The sequence below is a fragment of the Lupinus angustifolius genome, unplaced genomic scaffold (genome assembly GCF_001865875.1).
Source record: "Lupinus angustifolius cultivar Tanjil unplaced genomic scaffold, LupAngTanjil_v1.0 Scaffold_29_67, whole genome shotgun sequence".
Taxonomy (NCBI): Eukaryota; Viridiplantae; Streptophyta; class Magnoliopsida; order Fabales; family Fabaceae; genus Lupinus; species Lupinus angustifolius.
Genome location: NW_017720610.1, coordinates 18,997 through 44,899, shown reverse-complemented (window position 1 = coordinate 44,899; position 25,903 = coordinate 18,997). Strand labels below are relative to the sequence as shown.

Sequence of the window (25,903 nt, the reverse complement as noted above, 5' to 3'; positions counted from 1 at the left end):
TGTGTGTGTTTGGAGTGGGGAATCCGAATTTAACCCCTCCAACACACATAAACCGAATTGGGCCTAAACAATGGGCCCAAAGCTAAATTACAATAAAAACAACTCCTAAATTAAAAATACAATCTTCACTTCAACACATATCCTCGACTTCTATAATGCCCAAAATGTCATTGGTGCCAAATGTGATCTGAAAATGATAATAGATTTAATCAGGCCAAATAATCCCAAATTAACTCATTTTAGGAATATTAGTCCAATAAAGTCTAAAACACTAAACCATGTGAAACAAAGTCAATTAGGCACCAAGAATCATCAATCATACTAAATTAAGGTTATGAATAGTGTGTAATATATTGCTCATCACTCTCCTTAAATCTTCTTTACTTTCCTTGTTGTTTCAATTCGAGTTAATAGCTGATATTTTGCATAATTGTATCCTGTCATATGCTTGTTAATATTGCTTAAAAATATATGTTTTATCTCTGCTCATTTGATTTTAAATAACTGTGCAATTTGCTACTCTGATCATTCTATTTTGTGTGTGTGTTAATTGATTAAGACCAGTTGTTAATCAATTAACTTGGCTGTTTCCAGAACTTGGTTTTGGTACGAGAAGCGATGATTTAAATAAAATACCTCAAAAAATAGATGTTATTTACTTGTTGAAATATTTTAATATCCCTAAGTGCAATATGAAATTTAAGACTACATAGTTCTAGATTAAAAAATAATAAATTAGTTAAATTTTTCTTAATTAAGGGTGGATAATAAGAAGCAAATCATAAATCAACTATTTATTTTCATATTATATTTTTAATGATGTATATGGTTAATAGTTGTATGAAATTATAAACTTATGCAACTTAATTCTATTTTTAGAAAAAATGCCTTAAAAATATTAAATAAAACCAAAAAATAAATAATTATTTATTGAAATATACTACCTCAATAAGTAAATAAATATTGTATGTTATTGAAATATTGTACTCATCCCGAGTTGCAATTCAAAAATTACATAGCTCTAGATTGAAAGGGGATAAGCTGGTTAAAATTTTATTAAATGAGGTTGAAAGATAAGAAGTAAATCATAAAGCTCTTCCCCTAACATAATTTCCCTTTTAAAAGAAAAGCTTACAAATTATTTTATTTAAATAATTGAGAAATCATACTAAGTAATTGTTTTTATCCTTTACCATTGATTTCCTAATGAAATAATTATTAAATAAATGATTTATGCAAATATATATTTAATATTAATGTTAAGTATATATTTCTTAATTTTTTTGGTAAGCGAAAAATGTATTAATATTTCTCTTAATTTTAGAGTAATGTTATATTCTCTTAACAAATCAGTTTAGGAATCTTTGAGCAATGAGAACTAGACATGTGTCGTGTGCCACTTATAGTAACATATGTTATGGGAAAAATTTGTGTAGAGATGTATCTATTTAAAGGCAATCAATAAATTGTGTGTGCAATATCTATGTCTTGACAATGTAAATATTTATAAATAATAAGTACAATATATGTCATTCATTTGGATTACTTTTTTGAAGAGTTGATAATAATTAAAGACTAATAGTAAATGATATAATAACATTTTATCAAACTCATCATTATGAGCACATATATTTTTTCTCATAAAATATTGACAATTCATTAAAAAATTAATCTAATTAAAATGTAATCCTTAATAATTGTTCTAGCAACACCAAATAAAAAATATCTACCAATAAGGTGTTGGTCTAATGGTGTAAGGTTCTATTGATCCACAAGGTCGAATGTTCGATTCTTGGGAACGATACTTGTTGGGAGGATAACTACAAACCCCAAAAAGGAGTAATTCATTATCCAAAAAGGTGAGAAGATACGATTGGTAATACCAAACCAATAAAAATAAAAAATCTACTTTTTAACATAAAAATAAAAACTAATCAATAAATCAACTAATGAGGAGTTGATGTAGAGTTGGAAGGTTGTGCTACATCCTATGATACAAAGCCAACTGGAAGAGGGTTAATTCACATATTTGCTCATTGCTATGAATGAATATCTCAAGTTAAAAAATAATCAACAAATCATTAATATATATATATAGGAAGGACAATTGTGTCTTTTGCTTTATATGAAGAAGAGTAGAAAACTACAGTCTTATAATTAGATTTATCCAAATTAAATAAAACGATGAAAATTTGAAGTAATAAAAGAGGATCTTCTGTTACTTTTTGAAATATAGGTAAAATATTAATACCGCAAGTTATATTTGGAAATTGCAGGAATTGATACTAGAAGAAACCATACAAATAATGCCAACGCTAACAATAGGATTTGATCATTTGACCGAACACACTCAGATCCTACAAATAATTAAATATAACAAAATCTAGTAAGGCATTATTCGAGAATATATTCTTTTACCCAAAAAAATTGAGTGATAAAATCCGAAAAACATTCTTTTACCAAATAGTGGCACTATATAGAACTAGTATGTGGAGCGGGTCCACCCGCATTCGTATTTTTTTAATATATAATATACGAACTTCATATTATATTATTTAAGAAAAACAATTTAAATATAAAAAATGTAATATATGAACACATTAGAGAATGAAAATATAAATAAGAGGGATATAGAAGATTAATGATATATTAATATAAAAATAAAAACAAATGAAGTAATGTTTGAAAGTTTATATTAGTTATTAATGAGAAATATTATAAATGATAAATTTGGAATATAAAAATTATTTCATGGTGGTTATTATTTGTTTTAGTTTTATTCATAGTATAGAAGCATAGATATAGATAGATAGATTATAGAAATTTATATAAACATGAAATTAGAAGTTAAAATGGGGAAATATAAAATACTTTATATATAATTATTTTATATTCATTAATATTAGTATAGATAAACATGAAATTAGAAGTTATAAAAATATATGGAAACATAAAATACTTAATGAGTAGTTATTTTATATTTTCCTGTTATATTAGTAAGTATAGATTTAAATCTGTTGAATATGAGTGTTATTTTAGTAATTTTGATATAGACTAAAGTGTCTTAAAAATTAATTATAATAAATATTAAATACTTTTAACTTGACACATGTGACTTTTTAATATTAACATGACATTGGTTTAATGTTATAAGGTTTTACTAAATTTTTAAAAAGATTAAAATATCAGATATTCAATTTTAAGAATAATACTTATTGTGAAAAGTCATTACACATCTTGAAAAGAATGAATTTATTTCTCATGAATAATGAGTAACCAGTAGTACAATGCTTTTATGGAAATTTATTTTGGGTTTCCACTCGGCTAAGTTCTATGCTCTCTTAACGGAAACAAATTTTGAATCAGTTCACATCTTCAAATACAGCTTCATCAATGTGCGTTTGGCATGCAAAAGTTGATATAATTGTTAATTTTGTATGTTTCTACTTTATAAAAACTAGTGTGTACATGCACTTCGTGCAACAAAATCTAGTAAGGCATTATTCGAGAATATATTCTTTTACCCAAAAAAATTGAGTGATAAAATCCGAAAAACATTCTTTTACCAAATAGTGGCACTATATAGAACTAGTATGTGGAGCGGGTCCACCCGCATTCGTATTTTTTTAATATATAATATACGAACTTCATATTATATTATTTAAGAAAAACAATTTAAATATAAAAAATGTAATATATGAACACATTAGAGAATGAAAATATAAATAAGAGGGATATAGAAGATTAATGATATATTAATATAAAAATAATAACAATCGAAGTAATATGTGGAAGTTTATTAATTATTAATGAGAAATGTTACAAATGACAAATTTGGAATATAAAAATTATGTCACGGTATGGTGGTGGTTATTATTTTGGTTTTATTAATAGTATAGAAGTATAGATATAGATAAATAGATTATAGAAATTTATATAAACTTAAAATTAGAAGTTAAAATAGGGAAACATAAAATATTTGATATATAGTTATTTTATATTTATTAGTATTAGTATATATAAACATGAAATTAGAAGTTATAAAAATATATGGAAACATAAAATACTTAATGAGTAGTTATTTTATATTTTCCTGTTATATTAGTAAGTATAGATTTAAATCTGTTGAATATGAGTGTTATTTTAGTAATTTTGATATAGACTAAAGTGTCTTAAAAATTAATTATAATAAATATTAAATACTTTTAACTTGACACATGTGACTTTTTAATATTAACATGACATTGGTTTAATGTTATAAGGTTTTACTAAATTTTTAAAAAGATTAAAATATCAGATATTCAATTTTAAGAATAATACTTATTGTGAAAAGTCATTACACATCTTGAAAAGAATGAATTTATTTCTCATGAATAATGAGTAACCAGTAGTACAATGCTTTTATGGAAATTTATTTTGGGTTTCCACTCGGCTAAGTTCTATGCTCTCTTAACGGAAACAAATTTTGAATCAGTTCACATCTTCAAATACAGCTTCATCAATGTGCGTTTGGCATGCAAAAGTTGATATAATTGTTAATTTTGTATGTTTCTACTTTATAAAAACTAGTGTGTACATGCACTTCGTGCCTGCCGGTTAATATTACATGGTAATATGTATTTAATTTTTATATATTTCATTTTTTATAATTAAAATATATTTTTTGTATTCGGTGTACTTTATATTATATTTTTGCGTGTTTATGATAAGTTTAGTTTAAGGTGAGAGATGTGGTTAATTAATGTATTGGTAGTGGTTAATTAGGATTATATGGTTTTTTTGTAAAAATTAAATAATGTGAAGGGCAAAATAGGAAGTGAAAATTACACCATGGTGGAAATTACACCATGTTTTGGCTTTATATATAGTATAGATATTAATGTCACATTTTATTTTCATCTTCCTTTGTCAAATTCTGCTTTCGCATAAACTCTGCTTATAATTAAGACTGAGATTCTTTTCCCTCAATGTAATGATTGATTAGGAGTAATTAAGATATTTTTGGGGGTAAAAATTAAGATATTTCAATTAAGAATATATGAAAGTAATTCTTATATATTTTTCATAAATATTTGATACATAGATATGAGGCTTACATGCTTATAATTTATGATACTTTCTGGGAGATGATGTTCCACATTAAGAATGTATGAATAAATCATTCTACTTATAAAATAAACTCTATAGTAATTCATTCATAATATATATTTTGGAAGTATATGAAAATTAAATCTAATTGATTATATATTTATTAATTAATATTCTACTTTTTAAGATAAATCATTTAGAATAATATGTTGTTATTAACATCAAATGAATCAAACTAATTTGTACTATATGAAAAGTTATTGGTGAGTTAAGAACTTATGAAATTAAATTTGGCATAAACCAATCTTTTTTTAGACTTTGTTTAGGAGTGTGATTTTGGAGGAGAATAGAATGTAATTGATGTCTTTAGAAAGTCACATCTTGTCTGAGAGTTGGATGAATGAGATAGAGTAAGGATTTTGATGATTTCTCCGACCTTCTAAAACCAGCTATGTATCTATTTTTATAGTTTCCCTAACTTTGTTTTTTTCTTGAGACAAAATGTAAAAATATCTAAATATTTTTATAAAATTATATAAATATATATTATTGTTTATTTCTAATTGTTAGTTACATTTTTAAATGTAAAATAAAAAATATTCTAACATTATCATTATTTTGCCCTCCCTATCTAAATTTCATAATTTCAAACAAGATGATTGTCTTCCTTTCCCTCTCCATTCCTCGCCATTCCTAGCCCTTTGATTCATTTCTTTTCATTTCCCTCATAACTCCTAAACATAGCCTTAGACTTCGTTTGAAGTGTGATTTCGGAGGGAAAGGAAAGGGAAGGGATGACTTTAGAAAGTCTATCCCTTATTTGAGAGTTGGATGAAGGAGAAAGAAAGATTTTGGAGGATTTCTCAAATCCTCTAAAACCCCATGTGTTTATTCTTATAGTTCCCATAATTTGAGTTTTTCTAGAGACAGTGTGAAAATACCTAAATATTTTTAGTAAAATTATATAATTATATATTATTGTCTATTTCTCATTGCTAATTACAGTTTTAAATAAAAAATAAAAAATAAAAAATATTCTAACATGATCATTAGTTTACCATTTCTAATCTAAATTTCATACTCCCAAATAATAATGAAGATGATTATCTTCCTTTTTTATTCTCCTCCCTATTTCCTAGCTCTTTAATCCCTCATTCCCTTTCTTTCTTAACTCTCAATCTTAATCTTAGGGTGTTCTCTAGGGGAAGATAAAAAATTAGTTAAAATGTAGAAATGAACATAATGAATTTTGTGACAAGTTCATACATGAAAAATATATATTATCAATACAAGTAATATTAGTATGTATAAAGTATTTAGTAATGGTGAGATGACAGAAGTGTGACTATCTGAATTAAAACTTTCGTACAGCTGTAAACTTTCACTTTACCCATAAATATGTTTATATATTAGTTGGATAAAACTAAATCTGTATATATTATAAGAGGGTAAAAACTATCTTTACAAATAAGTCTCACATTTAAACCTTAATATAATATTAAAGTCAGACCCCAACAAACTTCTCTCGTAATGGGCCGGACATAATTTTATAGTGTTGGAAACAAGCGAACAATTAAATAGTAAAAAAGTAGAGATAAGAGAATAATACAATGAATTTGATAATAATGTTCAATCAATTGTACATACGTCCTCGAGTATGTTGAGAGACTACTAGAGATGCCAAAGTTGAAGTGGAATAGTAATTCCTGTACTAAGTACCTTACTCCAAACTCCAAATGGATGAATCCGCCGGGGAAGAAAGTAGGCATGCATTATTTGTATGGATGAATGGATCAGATCAAAAAAATAAAAAGCTCCATTGATACAGATGAATCTCATAAATGCTATAAATATTTTATTTTCATGCCTTAGCTAGTGCCGTGTATCTACCTCTCATCCGTGCTTCTCACTTCTCTCACAATCTCATTTCATTAGAATTGGCAGGTTACAAAACCAAATTGCTTTTGGTATGGCTAGAATGATCATATGTAGGAATAGAAACCAATATTTAAAAAACAAAGAAAATGAATTTTTCCTATTGGAATGAAATTTGGAATTACAAAGGGATATTACTAAATGGAGTTCCAAATTTTTGGGCATCTCAATAGTGGAGTAGTGACTGAATAGATCACAAATGATAAAATTGGTCTCATACAACGTCAAAGTTTAGAATGATAAAAATAAACAAACTCGAATATGAGTTAGTCCAAATAATTTATTATATAATAAAAAATTGTTATAAATGAATAAATGATACGATCATAAACTCCAATTATATCTAATAGGATAAAAATAAACTACGTATAAACTCAAATAAAATGAAATTAACTAAATCCTAAATAAAAAAATACTCTATTAATCCAAATATATCTAACACTTATTGAATATTATCATAGTTATAACTACAACTACTATATCTGTTCAATGGATGAATTAGATTTCATATCATTATAACATGATAATTATAATGGACATGCAATTAAATTTAAAAGTATGTCAAAACCACTTGAATTGTATCATATCATTTATAATCAATTTACGAATGAAAAAATTTGATATTTTTCAAAAGAATAATTTAAACCTTGAATCTAACATTTAATTAGTTATTCATAACATGGTTAAGCATTGAATCATTAATATGTTAAACAATAATATTTATATTTATAAATTTACTAGATCTATTATAAAAGAGGAGAAATCTATTTACACTCAAATTAAGTTACAATAGTTGCACTCAATCTCATTCATTCATTTTTTAATCCAACATAACAAAGGGGTGAGTGAAAAAGGTGATGAGAGAGAAAAAAAATCTTAAATGATTTTTAAGTTTTATTCATTTAGTCCGTTGAATTTAAAAAATAAATAAATGAGATTGAATGTAACTATGTTACTTAATTTGAAGTAAAAGAATTCCCCCTCATTATAAAATATACAAGATAGTCAATATATGGTTAAATTAGTGAACGATATATTGGTTATCACTATTCTAATAAGATATTAATATAAATGTAATATTTATGTTCTCTCCGTGTAAAGATTTATATTGTTAGTATAATATTTATCATTTTTTTTAAAGAATCAATAATAATTAAACATAAATGAAGAATGATATAAGTTGTTCTCCATTAATATTACTGAATATTATATTCCTATACATTTCTACTTTTCTGACTTTGTCCCATACCACTTTGTTTGGGTCAGATTTTATTTCCCTGGTCTTTCCAGATCACCTATCCAATTTTTTATATTTTAATGATATCCAAATCAGATTAAAAAATATCACCTAATTAAATAAAAAAAGTTATAAAAATAGAAAATAATCTTTATATATTACTTGTATAATGTAATAATTGGCTTAAAAAAATGGGAACACCAATTTTTCTCAACATGTCATCCTTTTCCACACTTGTAACGCTTTTGGTTTTGACTAGTATTTAAGAACCATCATGGGTTTCCATTGAATGAAAACCATAGAAACCATTTTTAGGTTCTCGTTTTCGATCCTTGTTTTCGATGTTTTTAATTCTCCAGTGTCTTAAGCTAGGTTGGTCGGTTTGATTTAATGTCAAGTTTATAAGGTTAAGCGTGACCGTGTTTCTTTAACGTGGAACCAACAAAGCATAGTAACCTTGACTTTTCTTCGAGCCAATGCGTTATTTTAACAGAGATAGGGAAGGAAAAAAAAGTTGCTAAATTTGCCATTATTTACGTAAGAATCTAAGGGTTGGGTTGAATTCACAACAACATTGATGTGAATAGAGAAAAATAGAGAGAAAGAGATTTATATTTTGCATGAAATTAGGCGTAATTTTCATTTTCTTGTCTCTTCTTACCCATTGAAACAAAAAATTTGCAATCCCCACATTTTCTCAATATCTATCTTTTCTCTCTCTCTCTTGTTTTTCCCTATTTTCTACATTTTTTTCCATCTTAGTTTTCCTCTCCTTTCTTCTCTCTCTCCCTCTCCCTCTCCCTATCTCTCTCCCTCTCCCTACAACAATGATATGATTTTTGATAAAGGGTCAATGCATTCTAACCTTGATTGCTTCCTAAGATACACCACCCCTGTGGTTCAATCCCAGTTTCTACCTAAGGTTTTCTCTTTTTTCCTTTTCTTGTGTATCATTATGAAGATATTATTAAATCTTATATGGGTATATTAAAAATAACAATTTGTATGTGTTAAGGACCATGTAACATTTTCACCAGTTGAAGATTATAGAAAATATTATACTAAATTTATGCTCCATTTTTTAATGCAGTCTGAAATGAAAACCCTGAACCGTTTATGGCATCCTTGGGAGAGAGACAGAGTTGAATATTTCACATTGGGTGATTTATGGAATAGCTATGATGAATGGAGTGCTTATGGTGCTGGTGTTCCTATCTCCTTGACATGTGGGGAGACACTTGTTCAATACTATGTGCCTTACCTTTCTGCAATTCAAATATTCACCAGCAATAGTTTCAGGTATTAATGAATATATCAATCATTATGGTGTTGTTTGGGATTGTATCATTATGGTGTTGTTTGGGATTGTATCATTATGGTTTTTGACTTAATTGTTACCCTTTTTATCTTTCATCATGTTTCAACACCCATATAACTTCTTGAAAGCCATTGTCTTCATTAATGTCCCTAACTTGGCTTGTAGCCAGAAAAAGACTTTTTAAAATCAGAACCCCACTAGGGAAAGATAATTTTTTTGTTGTTTAATTAAATAAAAGCTATGATGATTGTTGTTGATTAATGTCCGATGATGCTGTTGGCATTTCGGTTTAGTTGAATAATTTACTTGGTGTGTTTTGTAACATATTTCTACATACACAATCACCATGCATCGTGATCATCTATTCATAATAGTGTCTAGTTTATTCTTTTTTCCTAACCAATTATATATTGTTACATGAATAAAAGAAAAAAATTAAAAATAAAAGGTAGCATTTTGATTAGTTCGAGACATAAAATGATATACTATTGAAAAAGGGTCAATGTTAAAAAAAGGTTTTAGAATCTCAATGCATAACAACATAAACTCTTTGTTGAACTTTGCATAATTCATCTTAATTGGCGTAGTAGTAAATAGCTTTATCATGTAATGTCATGAGAACTTAATGCATAAATTGGAATGGATATTTCAGGGAAGAGGCTGGGTCAGGGGATAGTGAAACAAGGGATTCCTATAGCGATTCTTACAGTAATGAGAGTGAGTGTGATAAATTGTGGAGGTGGGATGGAACTTCTTCAGAAGAAGGAGGGGTTGAACATGATTATCTTTGGCCTTTGAATAACAGATTGGGTCACCTCTATTGCCAATATTTTGAGAAATCAACACCATATGGCAGAGTTCCTCTAATGGATAAGGTGCGATTGCACGTTTTTTGTTAGTTCATATCTTACGCATAACCTTTCCAAGGTGCTACCAAAATTCTTTATAAGTAGAATACCATAACATAGATTTGTTGTCTCATGCATATGACAAATATGATAATTAAAAAACTTAAACATTCATTATTATTGATATTTATGTTTCGTTATCATTAGTGGGACACAATGTGTGTTCTCCGGTAGAATATGAGACAATAGATCTATATTCTCATACATGTGTCCCATTAGCTTTATTTCTATATTTAAAGCTATAATTGATCTGTTGCATATTCAGCCAAACAGTTGGAGAGAAATATGATAAAAGAATAATTAATCTCTTAGTATAAGGAGATAAGTTATCCCCTCCAGCCAATAAAATCATAAGATGTATTATAATTAATTATTTTTTATAAAAATATTTTTAAAACTAAACAAAACAGTACATATGTCATACTCTTACTGATAGTAGAAAATAACTTACCAGGAAATACTTTATTCTCATGATATAAAAGAGATTTCAATAGTTTAAAATGAACTCCACTAATAAAATCACCCAATTGATTAGATATGGAAATTAGTTAAGTACTTATAATAATCCAAAGACCTTTAATAAAATAAAGTTACTTTCTACTTTTCAAATGAATATTTATATATTATGTACATGTGAGTGTCATTAGGCGAAGCTGGAAAAATATGTTATGTGCATATTTACATGATATGTCATCTCAAAATTTGAATATTAATATCCTGAATATTTTTAAAATGTAAATTTATGAACATTTAAACTATGTATATATAAGCTGGAAAAACATATGCTCTTAAAATGTTTTTTGTGCACAAAGATGCAAAGTTTGTCTCGGAAATTATGTTACATGTGATTGTTATTAGGCTGAGTGGGAAATTTCTTTATTATGTACATACATAGGTGATATGGCATAACTGTATTTTGTAAAGTCTTTTTAACGTGCATCCAATTACATACCAAATTATAAATTTGCATTGAAAATTAGTGCAATTATAAAATTCATGTGTATCAATTAATATTTGTTTATAATTTCTTATCCAAACCTATTTCATTTAAAAGAAAATAATCCGAACTTATAAAAATGGTTAAGCTAAAATATATTATAGGGTACATAATAATTTCTTTTACAAAAATAATATAGCGATTCTATTGTTGACTTATGGGATGGTTCCTCACTTTCAGATTACTGGGTTAGCTCAAAGATACCCTGGGTTGATGTCATTAAGAAGTGTGGATCTTTCACCAGCAAGTTGGATGGCAGTTTCATGGTAATTTAATTTTTTTTGTCTATACCAAATTACCAACAGAAAGTAGTAACAAAACAGTAGTTTAGTGGTACAAAATAAAAGACCAAAAATTAAAAGTTCGATTCATGAAAACGACATTTGTTAGGAAGAATAATCAAACATCTCAAAAGAAATTTAATTCTTACCTAAAAATGTAAAGAGATATCCTTTGTATTATCAAAAACAATTACCAACCCATAGTTATTTCCTGAATTATTATATGTCCGTGTCCCTTTCTTGAACTATTCATGAATAGTTCAAATGGTGAAATACATTCGGAATTGACCCAAACATATACCCTTAACATTAGGCTTTCTTTGTCATTAGCATTTATGATATTGAATATTGATGAATATTCACATACTTCTTTTTTTAGGTACCCAATCTATCATATCCCTATGGGAAGAACACTTAAAGATCTTTCCACATGCTTCCTCACTTACCACACACTTTCATCTTCATTTCAAGGTATTCCCTAATCATGATCCACCCTTCAATGATTACGTACTCTCACCTTCCCTATTACTCATGTAACTTATGTTAATAATGGTTTAGACGAGAAAAACTCATGGAGACATATCTAACACGTCATATCTTAATAGAATTATATTTATGTGTTTTAATACTATTGTTTGAGACTGTATTTTAGTTAGAATTAAAATTTTAATATATTATTAAGATTTTATTAATTGTTTATATATATACTTACGTCTTCACATATGTCTTTCTTTAATTTAGACATGGACCTTGAGGATGATATTGAGGGTGGCCACGTGAAGAAAAAAGAAGGTGAAAGCATCTTCCTTTCAGCATTTGGTTTAGCAACATACAAGATGCAAGGGGGGAATGTGTGGATTTCAGGAAATAGTGGTCGAGACCAAGAAAAATTGGTGTCACTATTAAGTGTGGCAGATTCATGGTTGAAGCAATTAAGTGTTCAACATCATGACTTTAATCACTTCACGGGCATTCGGCATGGCTAAAAGGATTGACCCACTATTATTGCATAAAGAATTCGCACTTTCAAAGCAAAAGTGATAGCTAAACTAAAAGTCCTCCTTTTCCCCAATATTGGGTTTTTATGCACTTTCATGGAACATTAATTGTGTTTTTTCCCCTTGAGTGGATGAGGAATGGTGATATTTAGTTGATATTTGACTCTTGAGAGTATTTTAGGGCCAACACTTGCGAGTTTTCTACAAAGAGAATAGACTCCTCATGACATTCCCTAGTTAAAGGTTAAATTTGTTGTCCCACGTCACTTTATATGTTAAAGTTTTAAGATTGATCAAAACATAGTAAGTTTAATTGAAAAATTAATAGTAGTTTTTTTGATTAATCACAAATCTTTGATACATCAGACATTTTATTTTATCCGTAGATTAAGAGGTATTAATATGTAGAGAGGTGGAGAGGTTAGAAGTGAGACTATACAACATCGGTCTTATATCATTTGCGTGATATTGTGTTATGAGTGAATAGGAAGCTGGTTTAACATTTTGAATAATTTTACTTTACGTGCTTGTGTGTTATCTTTCTTAATTCCCACTTGCTATTGCTTACTATAATGTTTCATCAATTTTGGTTTTGGTGCACTCTCATCTAATTAAGAATCTGATGGATATGATCTTGTTTTATTTCCATCTATATCCAACGTTTTGAAAAAATCAAAATAAAAAAAGGAACCAGAATTTTGGAAGTAGTTCTGTTCTATAAATGTGTAATTTTTGTGTAAGAAATAAGTATAAGTTTCATATGGAGGAGGAAATGATAAAGTGAAGAACATATATATAAACATAATATTTACATTTCGAGTTATTTGGGGGTGCTCAATCCTCTTATTGTAATTTTTCTTTGACTTATTCGTTGTAGACCCTGGTCATACGCTTCCTAAAGTGTTGTGAATGTAGTTTGTAATAATTCTAAATCACATGAAAGAATACTTATTGGCTGAGTTATGACCAGGTCGCCCTATCTTTAAAATGTTTTGTGTTACTGCTCAAAATGTGCAAGTAGACTATCAACCACGTCGTCCTTAGGATAAATAAATCAACTCAGTTCTCTATTATCTAATTCTTATTGCATTGTAAGAATCAATTTTGAATACACCCATTACAATATGGCTAACAGTGCAGATTCTAGAAATGTCCATAGTATGACTACCTGTGCCAATTCTATTTTCTTACAATCTAACTATCAGTGTCAGTTCTCGAAATTCACACAATTTGACTACTTGTTCCAATACTTAGTGCCACATAAAGAAATTAGGAGAAGTTTGCATGAAATGCGTCGGTGGAAAATATGAAGGAGAAAGAAAAAATTGAGTAAAAACATACTCAACTTGAGACAAGTAAAATGAAGGGAGGAGACTTCTATTATAGCATGAGAATTTTTTCAAGTTCCTCATATATCTTATTGGGACTTGAGAGTTTTTTTTAATTCTTCTATGTAGGACTTGGAAGTTATTTAAATTTCACACCCAAAAGTTCTCACTAACGGCTTCCAACAATCCTCCACTTGAAATTAAAAAATGATTTCCGAGAATTTTTATGGTCTTAATAAGATTGTGCATAAACAAATGTGTCATACTACTTGAATATTTGCATAGTGAATACGATCCAGATTTTACTAGAGTGACTTGTAGTCTTGAACTCTATCTTCAGCATCAAACCACACACATGTTCAAATGTGTATTCTATAAAGCTCGTACGTTAAAGGATATGCACATCTATCCTAGTATAGTGAACGCTCTAGAAAATAATGCCCCCAAATTTCATAGGAAGCAGCCCCCACTTTCACATTCACATAGGCGAGTCTATTAGGAGTACTTCTGTAGTCTAGGTACTCCATTCCAATTGGAGTATAGATCTCATTAAGATTTAAGAGTTTAAGTCATCTTTACATATATTGCAGGAATCACACTTCTCATAATTTTATTGCATGTTCATTCTCATATCACTTCATAATTTGTTATTACTCATTGAACCTATTTCTTGGGATCTCCAATTAGTTAGGTCATGTTACCATCATGAGTGATCTTCATTCTAAGGGAAATAGTCTCATACTCTTAGAAGTATTATGAATTTTCTCTCTTGCTAGTCCTTTGATCAAACGATCTGTTAAGTTATTCTTAGTGCATACATGATTCACTCTAACAACTCCTATAGATAGTAACTCTCTAATGTTGTTGTGGTTATGACATATTTGTCGTTTTCTACTGTTATAAAAGCAGTTCTCAATCTTTGCAATAATCGCGGTACTATCACAATGGATCAACACACTTGGTATTGGTTTTTCCTATAGGGGAATCTCTACAAGCAAGCTTTTCAACCAACTTGCTTTTTCACTAGTTGTTGCTAGTTCTATCATCTCAACTTCCATAATGGATTGAGCTAAAATAGTCTGTTTCTTTGACTTTCAAGAAACAGCCCCACTAGCAATGCTAAATATATTACTTGTTGCTTTGGAATCATCTGAAAAAGTATTCCAACCAGCATCGCTGAATCCTTCTATAGCATGTTAATTCAAGATATTTCATTATCCTTTCTTAAGGTATTTCATTATCCTTTCTATAGCATGTTAATTCTCCATACTAGGTCTACTGGTAAACCTGCATAACAGTCTCACAATATAGGTAATCTCGGGTCTAGTGCACTCAGTGGCATACTGAAGGATGTCAATGATGTTCGCATACTCAGTTTGTCTTACACCTTCACCAGTGTTCCTAAAAAGTATTACACTTGGATCATATGGTCTGCTAGCATGTTTACAGTCAAAGTATTTATACTTCTTTATAATCTTTTCCACCTAGTGAGATTGATCTAAAGAAATTCATTCTTTTGACCTAGTAATTTTTATACCAAAGATTACACTTGCCTCTCCCAGATCATTCATATCAAAGTTGTTACACAAAAATGATTTCACATTATTCACAACATGAATGTTGGAACCAAATATGAGTAGGTCATCTACACAGAGACATATGACAATGCAAATGTCATTTTCTGATTTGTAATAAATGTGTTTGTCACTTTCATTCACCTTAAACCCATTCGAGAGAATTAAGTTGTCAAACTTTTCATGTCATAGTTTAGGTGCTTGCTTAAGACCATATAATAACTTATCTAACTTACAAACCTTATTTTCTTGCCCATGGATTACAAAACCTTCAGGTTGTTCCATATAAGTTTCTTCTTCCAAATCACCTTTTAAAAATATGGTCTTAACATTCGTTTGATGTACTATTAAATCATGTATCGCTACAAGCGATATTAGTACTCTAATGGATGCTATTATAGTAATAAGTGAAAATGTGTCAAAGAAATCTACATTCTCCCTTTGCCTGAAACATTTGGCAACAAGATGAGCCTTGTATTTATCCACTATGCTATCAGGTTTTAGTTTCTTTTTCAATACCCACTTATATCCAATTGGTTTGCAACCATGAGGCAAATCAACTAAATGTGAGGTCTTGTTAGACTATAGAGAATCAATCTCATCATTTATGGCCTTTTGCCACAAATCGGGATCCAAAGAAGTCAAAGCTTCTTGGAGAGTTAATGGATCCTCCTCCAATATATAGACCATATAATCAAGTCCATACTCTCTAAAAGTTCTTGCTCTCTTACTTCTTCTAGGTTCTATTTCTAGTCCATCATTTTTATCATTATCTCTAATCACGGATATGTGGCTAGTTGATGTGCCCCCACTATTCATCAATTTAAAAGGGAATTTTTTTCCATTGAAGTCAACATCGTCAAACTCAATGATTATTTTTGCATTAAGGTCATAACACTTGTACGCCTTGATGTTTACAGCATATCCAATTAATACATATTCATAGGCTCTACTTTCGAGTTTAATTTTCTAGGGTCATAATCTCATAAATGATTTCATGAGCAATCATCTGTATCTTATTTGACTAAGACTCTACTAATTTATCATCAGTCATCTGATACTTGAGATAACAACTAATAACATATTTTTTAGTCTCAACTTCCTTAGTATCATATTTTTTCTCAAGTGCATATCAAATTAATTTGGCAGACTTGTATGGACTATAGTAACCATAGAGATCATCACACAACCCATTCAGAATGAAATTCTTACAAAAATAATCATTTTCATTTCAAAGAGTTATATCAATAGCTAGTTTATCGTTCTCATTTTCTTTCAGCTTTTTCCAGCACCACTAGGATATCAGTTTTCAGAACGTGAGCAACTTTTCTCATGGTGAGTATAACGAATTTCAATTAATAATACCTCTTCTTCTTTCTTATTTACAATGGAAGCCAAAGGCTTAGTATATATACAAGACTTTGGATAACCATATCCTAACTAACTAACTAACTGACCAAATAATCGATTATCAACTGAATAATCGATTATCGAATATAAAAATGATTTGAAGAAATCTACTAACTAATTAGATAATCGATTACCTAATGAATAATCAATTATCAAATACAAAAGAAACAGACCAATAGAATCCAACAAACTTCCCATCAAAAAAGATAATCGATTAATTTATTGAAGAATCGATTATCGTATATTGAACTTTGAGAGTTAAACAACAATGGAAGTTTACATAGCAACATAATCTGCAATACCCCCCTCAAGCTGGAGAATGGATATTCAGAATTCCCAACTTGGACAGTAAGTGATGAAAATGTGCACGATCAAGAGGCTTTGTAAGAATATTTGCATACTGATCAGTAGTGGAAACAAGTAACAGATGGAAGATTTTATGTTGAAGCCTTTCACGCACAACATGACAATCTATATCTATATGCTTTGTCCTTTCATGTAAAACAACATTGTTAGCAATACGACAAGTAGAAGCACTATCACAATAAAGAAGGGCATGAGTGATACATGAAACAAATAATGAGTCAAGTAGAAAGGTTAACCACTGAATTTCACATGAAGTGGCAGCCAAGGCTCGATATTCAGCCTCGGATGAAGACATGGCCACAGTTTGTTGTTTCTTGCACCTCCAAGCAATGAGAGAATCGCCTAGCAAACACAATAACCAGAAATGGATTTTCTAGTATCTACACAGTTTCCCCAATCAGAATCATAGAAGGCTTTAAGCTGTATAGGGGAAGTGGCAGGGTAAAATAATCCCTGACCATGCGAAGACTTGAGATATCTTAGAACTCTTGTTAAAGCCTTATAATGAGTTTGCGTAGGATTGGCCATGAATTGACTAAGATGTTGAACAACATAGGTTATATCAGGCATACTATTAGTTAGATATAGCAATCTCCCAACCAATCTCCTATAAAGGGAAAGATCATGGTAAGGTTCCCCATCATTTCGATGAAGTCTTGTGGTTTTCACCATAAGAGTATATAGAGGCTTTGAGGAGAGGAATCCAATATCAGATAAAATGTCAAGGACATATTTTATTTGGAAAAAAACTAATCCCTTAATGGGTACTAGACACTTCTAGTCCAAGAGAATACTTTAAAGGTCCAAGGTCTTTTATTTTGAAAAGTTTATGTAAATGATTTTTAACATGAATGATTTCAGCATGACCAGTACCTCCTAAGATGAGGTCATCAACATAAATCAATAGGATGGTATACTTGTTTTCATTCTTCTTAGTAAAAATAGAATGATCATGATGACATTGTTTGTAGTTTAAATCAAAGAGAGTAGATAACAACTTGGTGTACCACTGCCTCCTTACTTGCTTTAAACCATACATAAATTTATGAGATCCGCAAACCTGATTTGGTTTAGGAGGAATCACACTAGCTGGGAATTCCATGTAAACTTCCTCATGGAGATCACCATGAAGAAACACATTATTAACACCAAATTGGTGCAATAACCAATATTGTGAGGATTCAATAGCAAGAAGGAGACCAAAAGTGGTTAGCTTAACAACAGGAGAAAAGATATCAAAGTAATCCAAGCCCCTTGTTTGAGTATACCCTTTGGCCATTAATTTGGCCTTGTATCTCTCTATGCTCCCATCTGAATTGTACTTAATTGTATAGACCCATTTGGCCCTTATAGTAGTCTTATCAGGTGGGAGATCAACAATAGACCAAGTGTTGTTTAAAGTGAGGGCATCTAATTCAGCTGACATGACCTTAACCCAATGGTGGCATTTGTTAGCTTGCTTGTAGGTTTTAGGCTCATTATTGATAACTATAGACATAGTATAATGTAATTATTTGGTAGATAATCTATGATAGCCCAAGACTTCAGAAAGAGAGTGTTTGATACCTGAAGATGAAGCAAGATCAGTGGAACTTATGAGGCTGCAATGAAAATTCTTTAAATGTGATGGGGCAGACCTGGTTCTAGTAGATCTTCTTAGAGCAACAGATGTAGTGAGGTCTGTATCAATAAGATCAAAAGTTTGGGTTGTAGGATCATGGCTTGGTGAACAAGAAATGACATCTCTAGTATTCTGACTAGTTGTGTGATAGTGAAGAAAGCTGAGATCATGATTGTCCTCTACATTGTGCTGTGAATTGATAGATTTTGCAGTAAGGTGAGAATGACCTGCATCAGATGAAGTATATGGCAGGATATGTTCATGAAAGACAACATTTCTTGAAATAAAAGTCTCCTTGTTATGTAGGTCAAAGAGAAAGAACCCTTTTGTTCCATTTTTGAAGCCTAGAAAAACATGTTTTCTGGCTCGAGGGTCAACTTTAGACCTATGTGCAACAAGGTCAGAGACAAAACACAAACTACCAAAGACCCTAAGCTCTTGCAGGTTAGGTTGTTGATTGTATAGAAGGTAATAAGGAGTTTTGCCATGGGTAGTGGTGTTAGGCAATCTATTTATCTGATATGTAGCATGTCTAGCTGCATAACACCAAAAACTTTTGGCTAGTTTGGATTGGAACAATAGGGATCTAGTGATATTCAATAAATGCTTATGCTTTCTCTCAACTATAGAGTTTTGTTGAGGTGTTTCAACACAAGAGGTTTGGTGTATGATGCCAAACTCTTGGTAGAATGAGGGCATAAGGAACTCAACACTATTGTCACTTCTAATGACTTTAACCCCTTTGTGGAACTAAGTTTGTGTCATTTTTATAAAATTGTGTATAAGAGAACAAGTTTCAGATTTATTTTTCATCAAGAATATCCATGTATACCTACTGAAGTCATCAACAATTATAAGGAAATACTTGTAACCATGAATGGAATTGATAGCAGGGCCTCAAATATCCATATGCAACATGTCAAAAGGAAAGCTACTTTTATGTTCACTGTTAGGAAGTGACAATTTAGTATGCTTAGCCATATAATAGTAATCACATACCTATGTGGAATCAAAATTGACATAAGGGAAAAGTTTGCATACATTGTGTAAAACTAAATGACAGGGATGTCCTAGTCTAAAATGTCAAAGATCAAAGAAAGGTATACTAGGTTCTTTGGTTACAAGTAAACTAGCATTTTGCAAAGTTAAGCATCCTAGTTGAGGAGTCATGTTGAGTGCACAAAGTCCATTATATGCTTTAGCATGTCCAATCATCCTCAAAGTAATCATATCCTGAATTAAACAATGTGAAACATTAAAGGTTAAGCTGCAATTAAGAGATTTAGCAAGTTTGTTACAAGAAACAAGGTTGTACTTGAAGTTTGGCACAATTATAACATCATATAAAATCAATTCAGCATATAGCTTAATAGTGCCACAATGCTTAGCAATCGTAGTTAATCCATTTGGCAGACTTATAGTAATAGCATCCAAGGCTAGTTTTTACCTGAAATATGATCATTGTCATCCCCATCAATGGAGCTATCTATGGTGGCCAAGCTTAATTGATTCACAGTGTGTGTAAATGGTGAGGTCCCAACATGTTGGAGTATGGATGTGAGATGAGCATCTTGCTCAGAGCTCAAATGTATTCCAGATTCCTTGGTCTTCATGTCAGGTTTGGTGATTTCATTGGTGTTGCCCTCTGCACATATATTGTTGACTGCCTCAATGGAAGACTTGGAATTATTATAATGTGGAGGGAATCCATTTTTGAAGTAACATGATTCAAAAGTGTGTCCTTCTTTTCTATAGTAGGTGCAAACCTTAATAGGACCATTTTTTGAGGTTGCTGGCCCATTTTTCTGTTTGAATCTTCCTCTGTTCATTTTGTTTTGTGTAATTCATTCTGATCATTGAGGGCTTCATTCCTTGACTTTGTTCATTGAAATTGAGGAGCATCATTGATTCACTACTACTTATTCCTATAACTTGTCCTTTAGCTTGGACTACAAGATAGAAGACCTTATTAATGGAAGGTAGAGGCCTTATCAATAAAATTTGAGATCTTGTGGTTTGATAATTGTCATGTAGCCCTTTCAGGAAGCATACAACATACTCGGTTTCTTTGTAGTTCTTTACATTTTGCATCAGGTCACATCCACATTGCACTTCACATTTGCAATAAGGTGTTGGCCTTATGGATTCCAACTCATCCCATAGAGTTTTCAAAGTAGTGAAATATTCACTTATGTCTCTTTCACCTTGCCTTATTGAGTGGATTTCTTGTAAGAGATCAGAGAATCTAAAGTAGTCCCTTTTGGTGAACCTTTCTTTCAAGTCTTGCCACAAATCATGAGCATTATCTATGTAAATTGTGCTTTGGACAATTTAAGGGGAAATGGACCTTGTAATCCAAGAAACAATCATGTTGTTACATCTTTCCCAAATGTCATACCCATGATCATTAAGCTTTGGGACAACAATGGAGCCATCGAAAAATTTGATCTTATTCTTGGATGAAAGAGCTCTTCTCATAGTTTTGCTCCAAGAATGGTAATTCCTTCCTTTAAGATGAGGGGATACAAGAACTGCCCTTGGACTTTCTCCAGGGTGCAGATAGTTGAGACTAAAGGGGTTTTGAGAATCACTTCTTAAAAATAATACTCCTTGATTTTTTGATTCATTGTTAGCCATTTGAAGTTGCTTTGTAGAAGATGATAAATTTGTGGGCTACAAGGATATTGAGAAAGAACACAACAATACCTCTAAAAGAGTTTTGATATTTTTGTGAAGAAGAAGAGTATGGCTGAAATATTTTCTTGATTGCTAGCTCTTGATACCATTTAACGAATTTCAATGAATAATACATCTTCTTCTTTCTTATTAACAATGGAAGCCAGAGGCTTAATGTATATACAAGACTTTAGATAACCAGATGCTAACTAAATGACCAGATAATCGATTATCAAGTGAATAATCGATTATCGAATATGAAACTGAATTTGGATAACCAAGTCCTTACTAACTAACTAACTAACTGACCAGATAATGGATTATCAACACAATAATCGATTATCGAATATAAAACTGATTTGAAAAAACCTACTAACTAATTAGATAATCGATTACCTAATGAATAATCGATTATCGAATACAAAATAAATAGACCAATAGAACCCAACAAACTTTCCATCAAACAAGATAATCGATTAAATACGAATCATTTCCACCATTTGAAATTAGTCTCATCAAACCGAAATGGTTTGTTAAGGTCAAAGTTGTCCAACCTAGTAATGTTATCTACGAATGCCACTATAGTAAGAAACACCTTAAAATTATTGTTACCGTAGCTTGCAACAATTCTAAATTGCACGAAAGAATACTTAATGGTTGAGTCACGACCAAATCTCTCACGTTAAGGCATTTCGTGATATTGTCCAAAATGTGCAAGCAGACTATCAACCAGACTATCCACAAGATAAAACAACTCAATTATCTCTTATTGAATTCTTACTGCACTATAAGAACCGACCTTGAATACATCCACCACAATATGGCTACCGATGCCAATTCTCAAAATGCCCACAATATGACAACTCTTTCCAATTCTATTTTCCCACAATCTGACTACATTGTTAGTTCTCGAAATTCTCATAATTTGGTTACATGTGCCAATTCTTAGTGTCACAGAAGGAAAGGAAGAGAAGTTTGTCGAAAATGTGTCGGTGTAAAGTATGAGGGAGGAAGAAAAAGTTGAGTAAAGACGTACTCAACTTGGGACAAGAAAAAAATGAAGGGATGATACTTCTATTTATAACATAAATTTTTTTGAAGTTCCTCATCCTGTGGGGGATTTGGGAGTTTTCTTTTTTCCAAATTCTTCTATGTGTGATTTGGGAGTTCTTTACATTTCACACCCAAATGTTCTCACTAATGGCTTCCAACAAAGAAAATTCCAACATGAAGTGATATTAAAGCTCATGATTTGGTTGAGTAGAGTATTATGGAGGATGGTCGGTTGTCGACGTCCATGTAATCCCTTGTATTGAAAGTCTTTCTATCATTACAAGTACAAAGATTGGTGTATGTAGTCTATTGTCTAGATATTGGCGACTCTATTAAATACTTATAAAATATTTTTAGTGGAGTATGACTCGCAATTGAAGGTTAGTTATATATATTTAATTTTCAATTAGCTTTGTCTAGTTGTTTATATTTAGTTAGAAATACTTACAAACAACCTAGTAATTTATATTGAAAAAATAGTTGAAAATTTTGTCTCTGATCTGTTATGTGTGTTTATTTATATTTTCGTTACTTAATTAATTTTAATTATAAATTGTAATTAAATATTATTGTCTCTCCTAAAACTTTGATCAAAATCTGCCACTAATGATATGCAACACTTTTGCATTCTGCATAACATATTTTGAAAATTGCAGCTCACATTTCCAACCTTGATATTTTCTAAGACTGCATGTTCTGAGGTGTAGTGAAAGACACTCAAGAAGAAAATTTGGTACAATGAATTATAGGATGAAAGAGCAGTCTTGACAGTCCTCCTTCTTTAAAAATATAAATCCTTGAAGAGTCTTTAACTAACGAATCTTTGATGAATCTTGGATGTTATGTATTTGAAACACTAACATGGGTAGCGAAAAGAGTGGTGGGGGTGAGAGGCAAGAAGGGAGAGTAGTCCACTCATCAATTTCATTACCTTCTCTATTATGCTCTCACTTTCTTTCTCTTCTTTCAATCTATTGCTACTACTATAAGACCATTGATTAAGCATTTGTCTTCACTTATATCAAATGGAAAAGATTGATAAATCTTGGAAGAGAAGAAACATAAGCAGAAGTGATCAAGAGAAATAATTATGCTATAATATTATGTTAAAGTTCGGTATGAGCCATAAAGAATGATCTTCGTGATAAATCAACAAGAATGATAAATAAAAAGCTTAAAGAAAGAGAGGAACGAGAGAAAGAAAACTTCACATTATTTTCATTATTTCTCAATGAATTGTGAAAGGAAGAGTTTATATAGTAAAAGATAAACCTAACTAACTGACCTAAACTAATTGATCTAAAATAGAAAACACATCTATTTTAACAAGTTATGTTATACAATTGATGTTCCATTTTATTAGAGTTAGGATGATCATGATCTACTTGTTGGTTGCACAGATGCTTTCAAAGTGGAAGCATCCTATGCTCTATTGATTTCCTTTAGTGTGTGATTGCATGAGTATATTTTGTCAAGTCACATTCTCATCCACTTTCACTTTCACTTCCTTCTTGTGCATCTTGTGCATATATTAAATTACGAGTTGAAATATATTTTGTTATTTTCGGTTAATATTTTATAGAGTTAGTAATTACAAGTAATTATTATAAAATTAATTTTCATAATTAAAATAAGTGTAAAGTATATTAGTTAGTTAAGAGTATGATAGAGTTAAGTATTTTATATTTTCTATATAACAGGTCGGTTAATTATTTTGTAATCCATTCAATATTGAACTCGTTCAATCACTGAAGTACACGATTTTTTTGCTATTTTATTTCTAATATTACATAAAGTAGCTTTACACCAATTCTTAAGATAGGTAAAACTTAAAAGCTTGTTGAATAAAATGTAGATTATCATGTTAGCTATAATAAATGAAGAAATGAAATTTCTTTCTATTTTAGATGATGTTATATGAAGAAATAAAACGAAAAACATGGACAGACATAGAATGAATAAAAGTAGCTAAAGCAACAATCGTCAAAAGTAATAAAGCATATATACAAAAATATAAGAATTAAGAAAGTATATAAAGAAATAAAACGAAAAACATGGACAACCATAGAGTGAAAAAAAAAAAGTCAAAGCTAGATTCATCAAAAGTATGTTAGATATTTCCCGATGATTCGTGAAATATCAATCCTAAGATCTTGAATCACATGATTCTCACTCATAATATAAAATAAGGATATAAAGTCATACTTGAATTCATGTTCTCAGATCTACTCATTTGATATACATTTTGAGAGAGAGTTTTAGTATGATGGTCTTCCTCAACCAAATCCTGAAATCCTTTTGGGACCTTCGTTTTCTCTCTGATGGGAAGAGGTGAAAACTATTTGTGATTTGGTGTCTTGGGGACCATAATTGTTCCTTATGTGTTAACTTATAGGGTGCTCATTATCCCATGTAGGCCAACCGTTTAGGTATTCACTCATTAAGCTCATATCCGTTATTAGTTTCAGAAGTCTTATGGTTTGTCAATAATTATATCACTTATTTTGTAACCCCAAAATAAATAGTCGATATAATTGTATTAAATATATTATGCTCATTTTAATTATAAATTATAAATTTCTAACAATCTCACATTTGGGCTCTATATTTTTCCTGAAACAATTATATCACATATTCTGTAGGCGCGCATCTGTATACTATTTATATTTAGACTTCTCCTTAATACAATCTGATTCATCTCATATATCAACTATGGAACCACTGTGATGCTCATCACATTCAAACAATACTCGACCACAATTATCACCATATTAATGACATAGATCAAATATGGATGAGTTACATGGAAATTTCATGCAATGTGATCTCAAATATATCTATTTCCAACTGATCCTTCTTTATTCTTTAGTGAGATCAATCCAAAGTCTTCAATTGCAACACAATAGATACAATACACAAGTTCAAAATAGAACAATAAACCATCAACTTTATTATGCATAAAACTATATATGACGTGCAAAGTAAGCCATAAAACATATAGACTCCCACTAAACTAAGGTATCCTAAGGAAAAATACTCATATGAGCAATATGTTCATGAAAGACTTTAGGTACTAAACCCTTAGCCAGTGGATCAACTAGCATAAAATTTGA

General features: G+C 30.2%; 1 protein-coding gene across 1 annotated transcript; it reads left to right on the top strand.

Annotated features, from left to right (window-relative positions):
* Positions 1-8,979: 8,979 nt before the first annotated feature.
* Positions 8,980-13,020, top strand: LOC109338584. The gene is made up of 6 exons (XM_019575857.1): positions 8,980-9,182; positions 9,351-9,559; positions 10,231-10,453; positions 11,664-11,749; positions 12,144-12,235; positions 12,506-13,020. The coding sequence occupies exons 1-6, from the start codon at positions 9,093-9,095 to the stop codon at positions 12,748-12,750; spliced, it is 945 nt and encodes a 314-aa protein (XP_019431402.1). The 5' UTR covers positions 8,980-9,092; the 3' UTR covers positions 12,751-13,020.
* Positions 13,021-25,903: the final 12,883 nt, after the last annotated feature.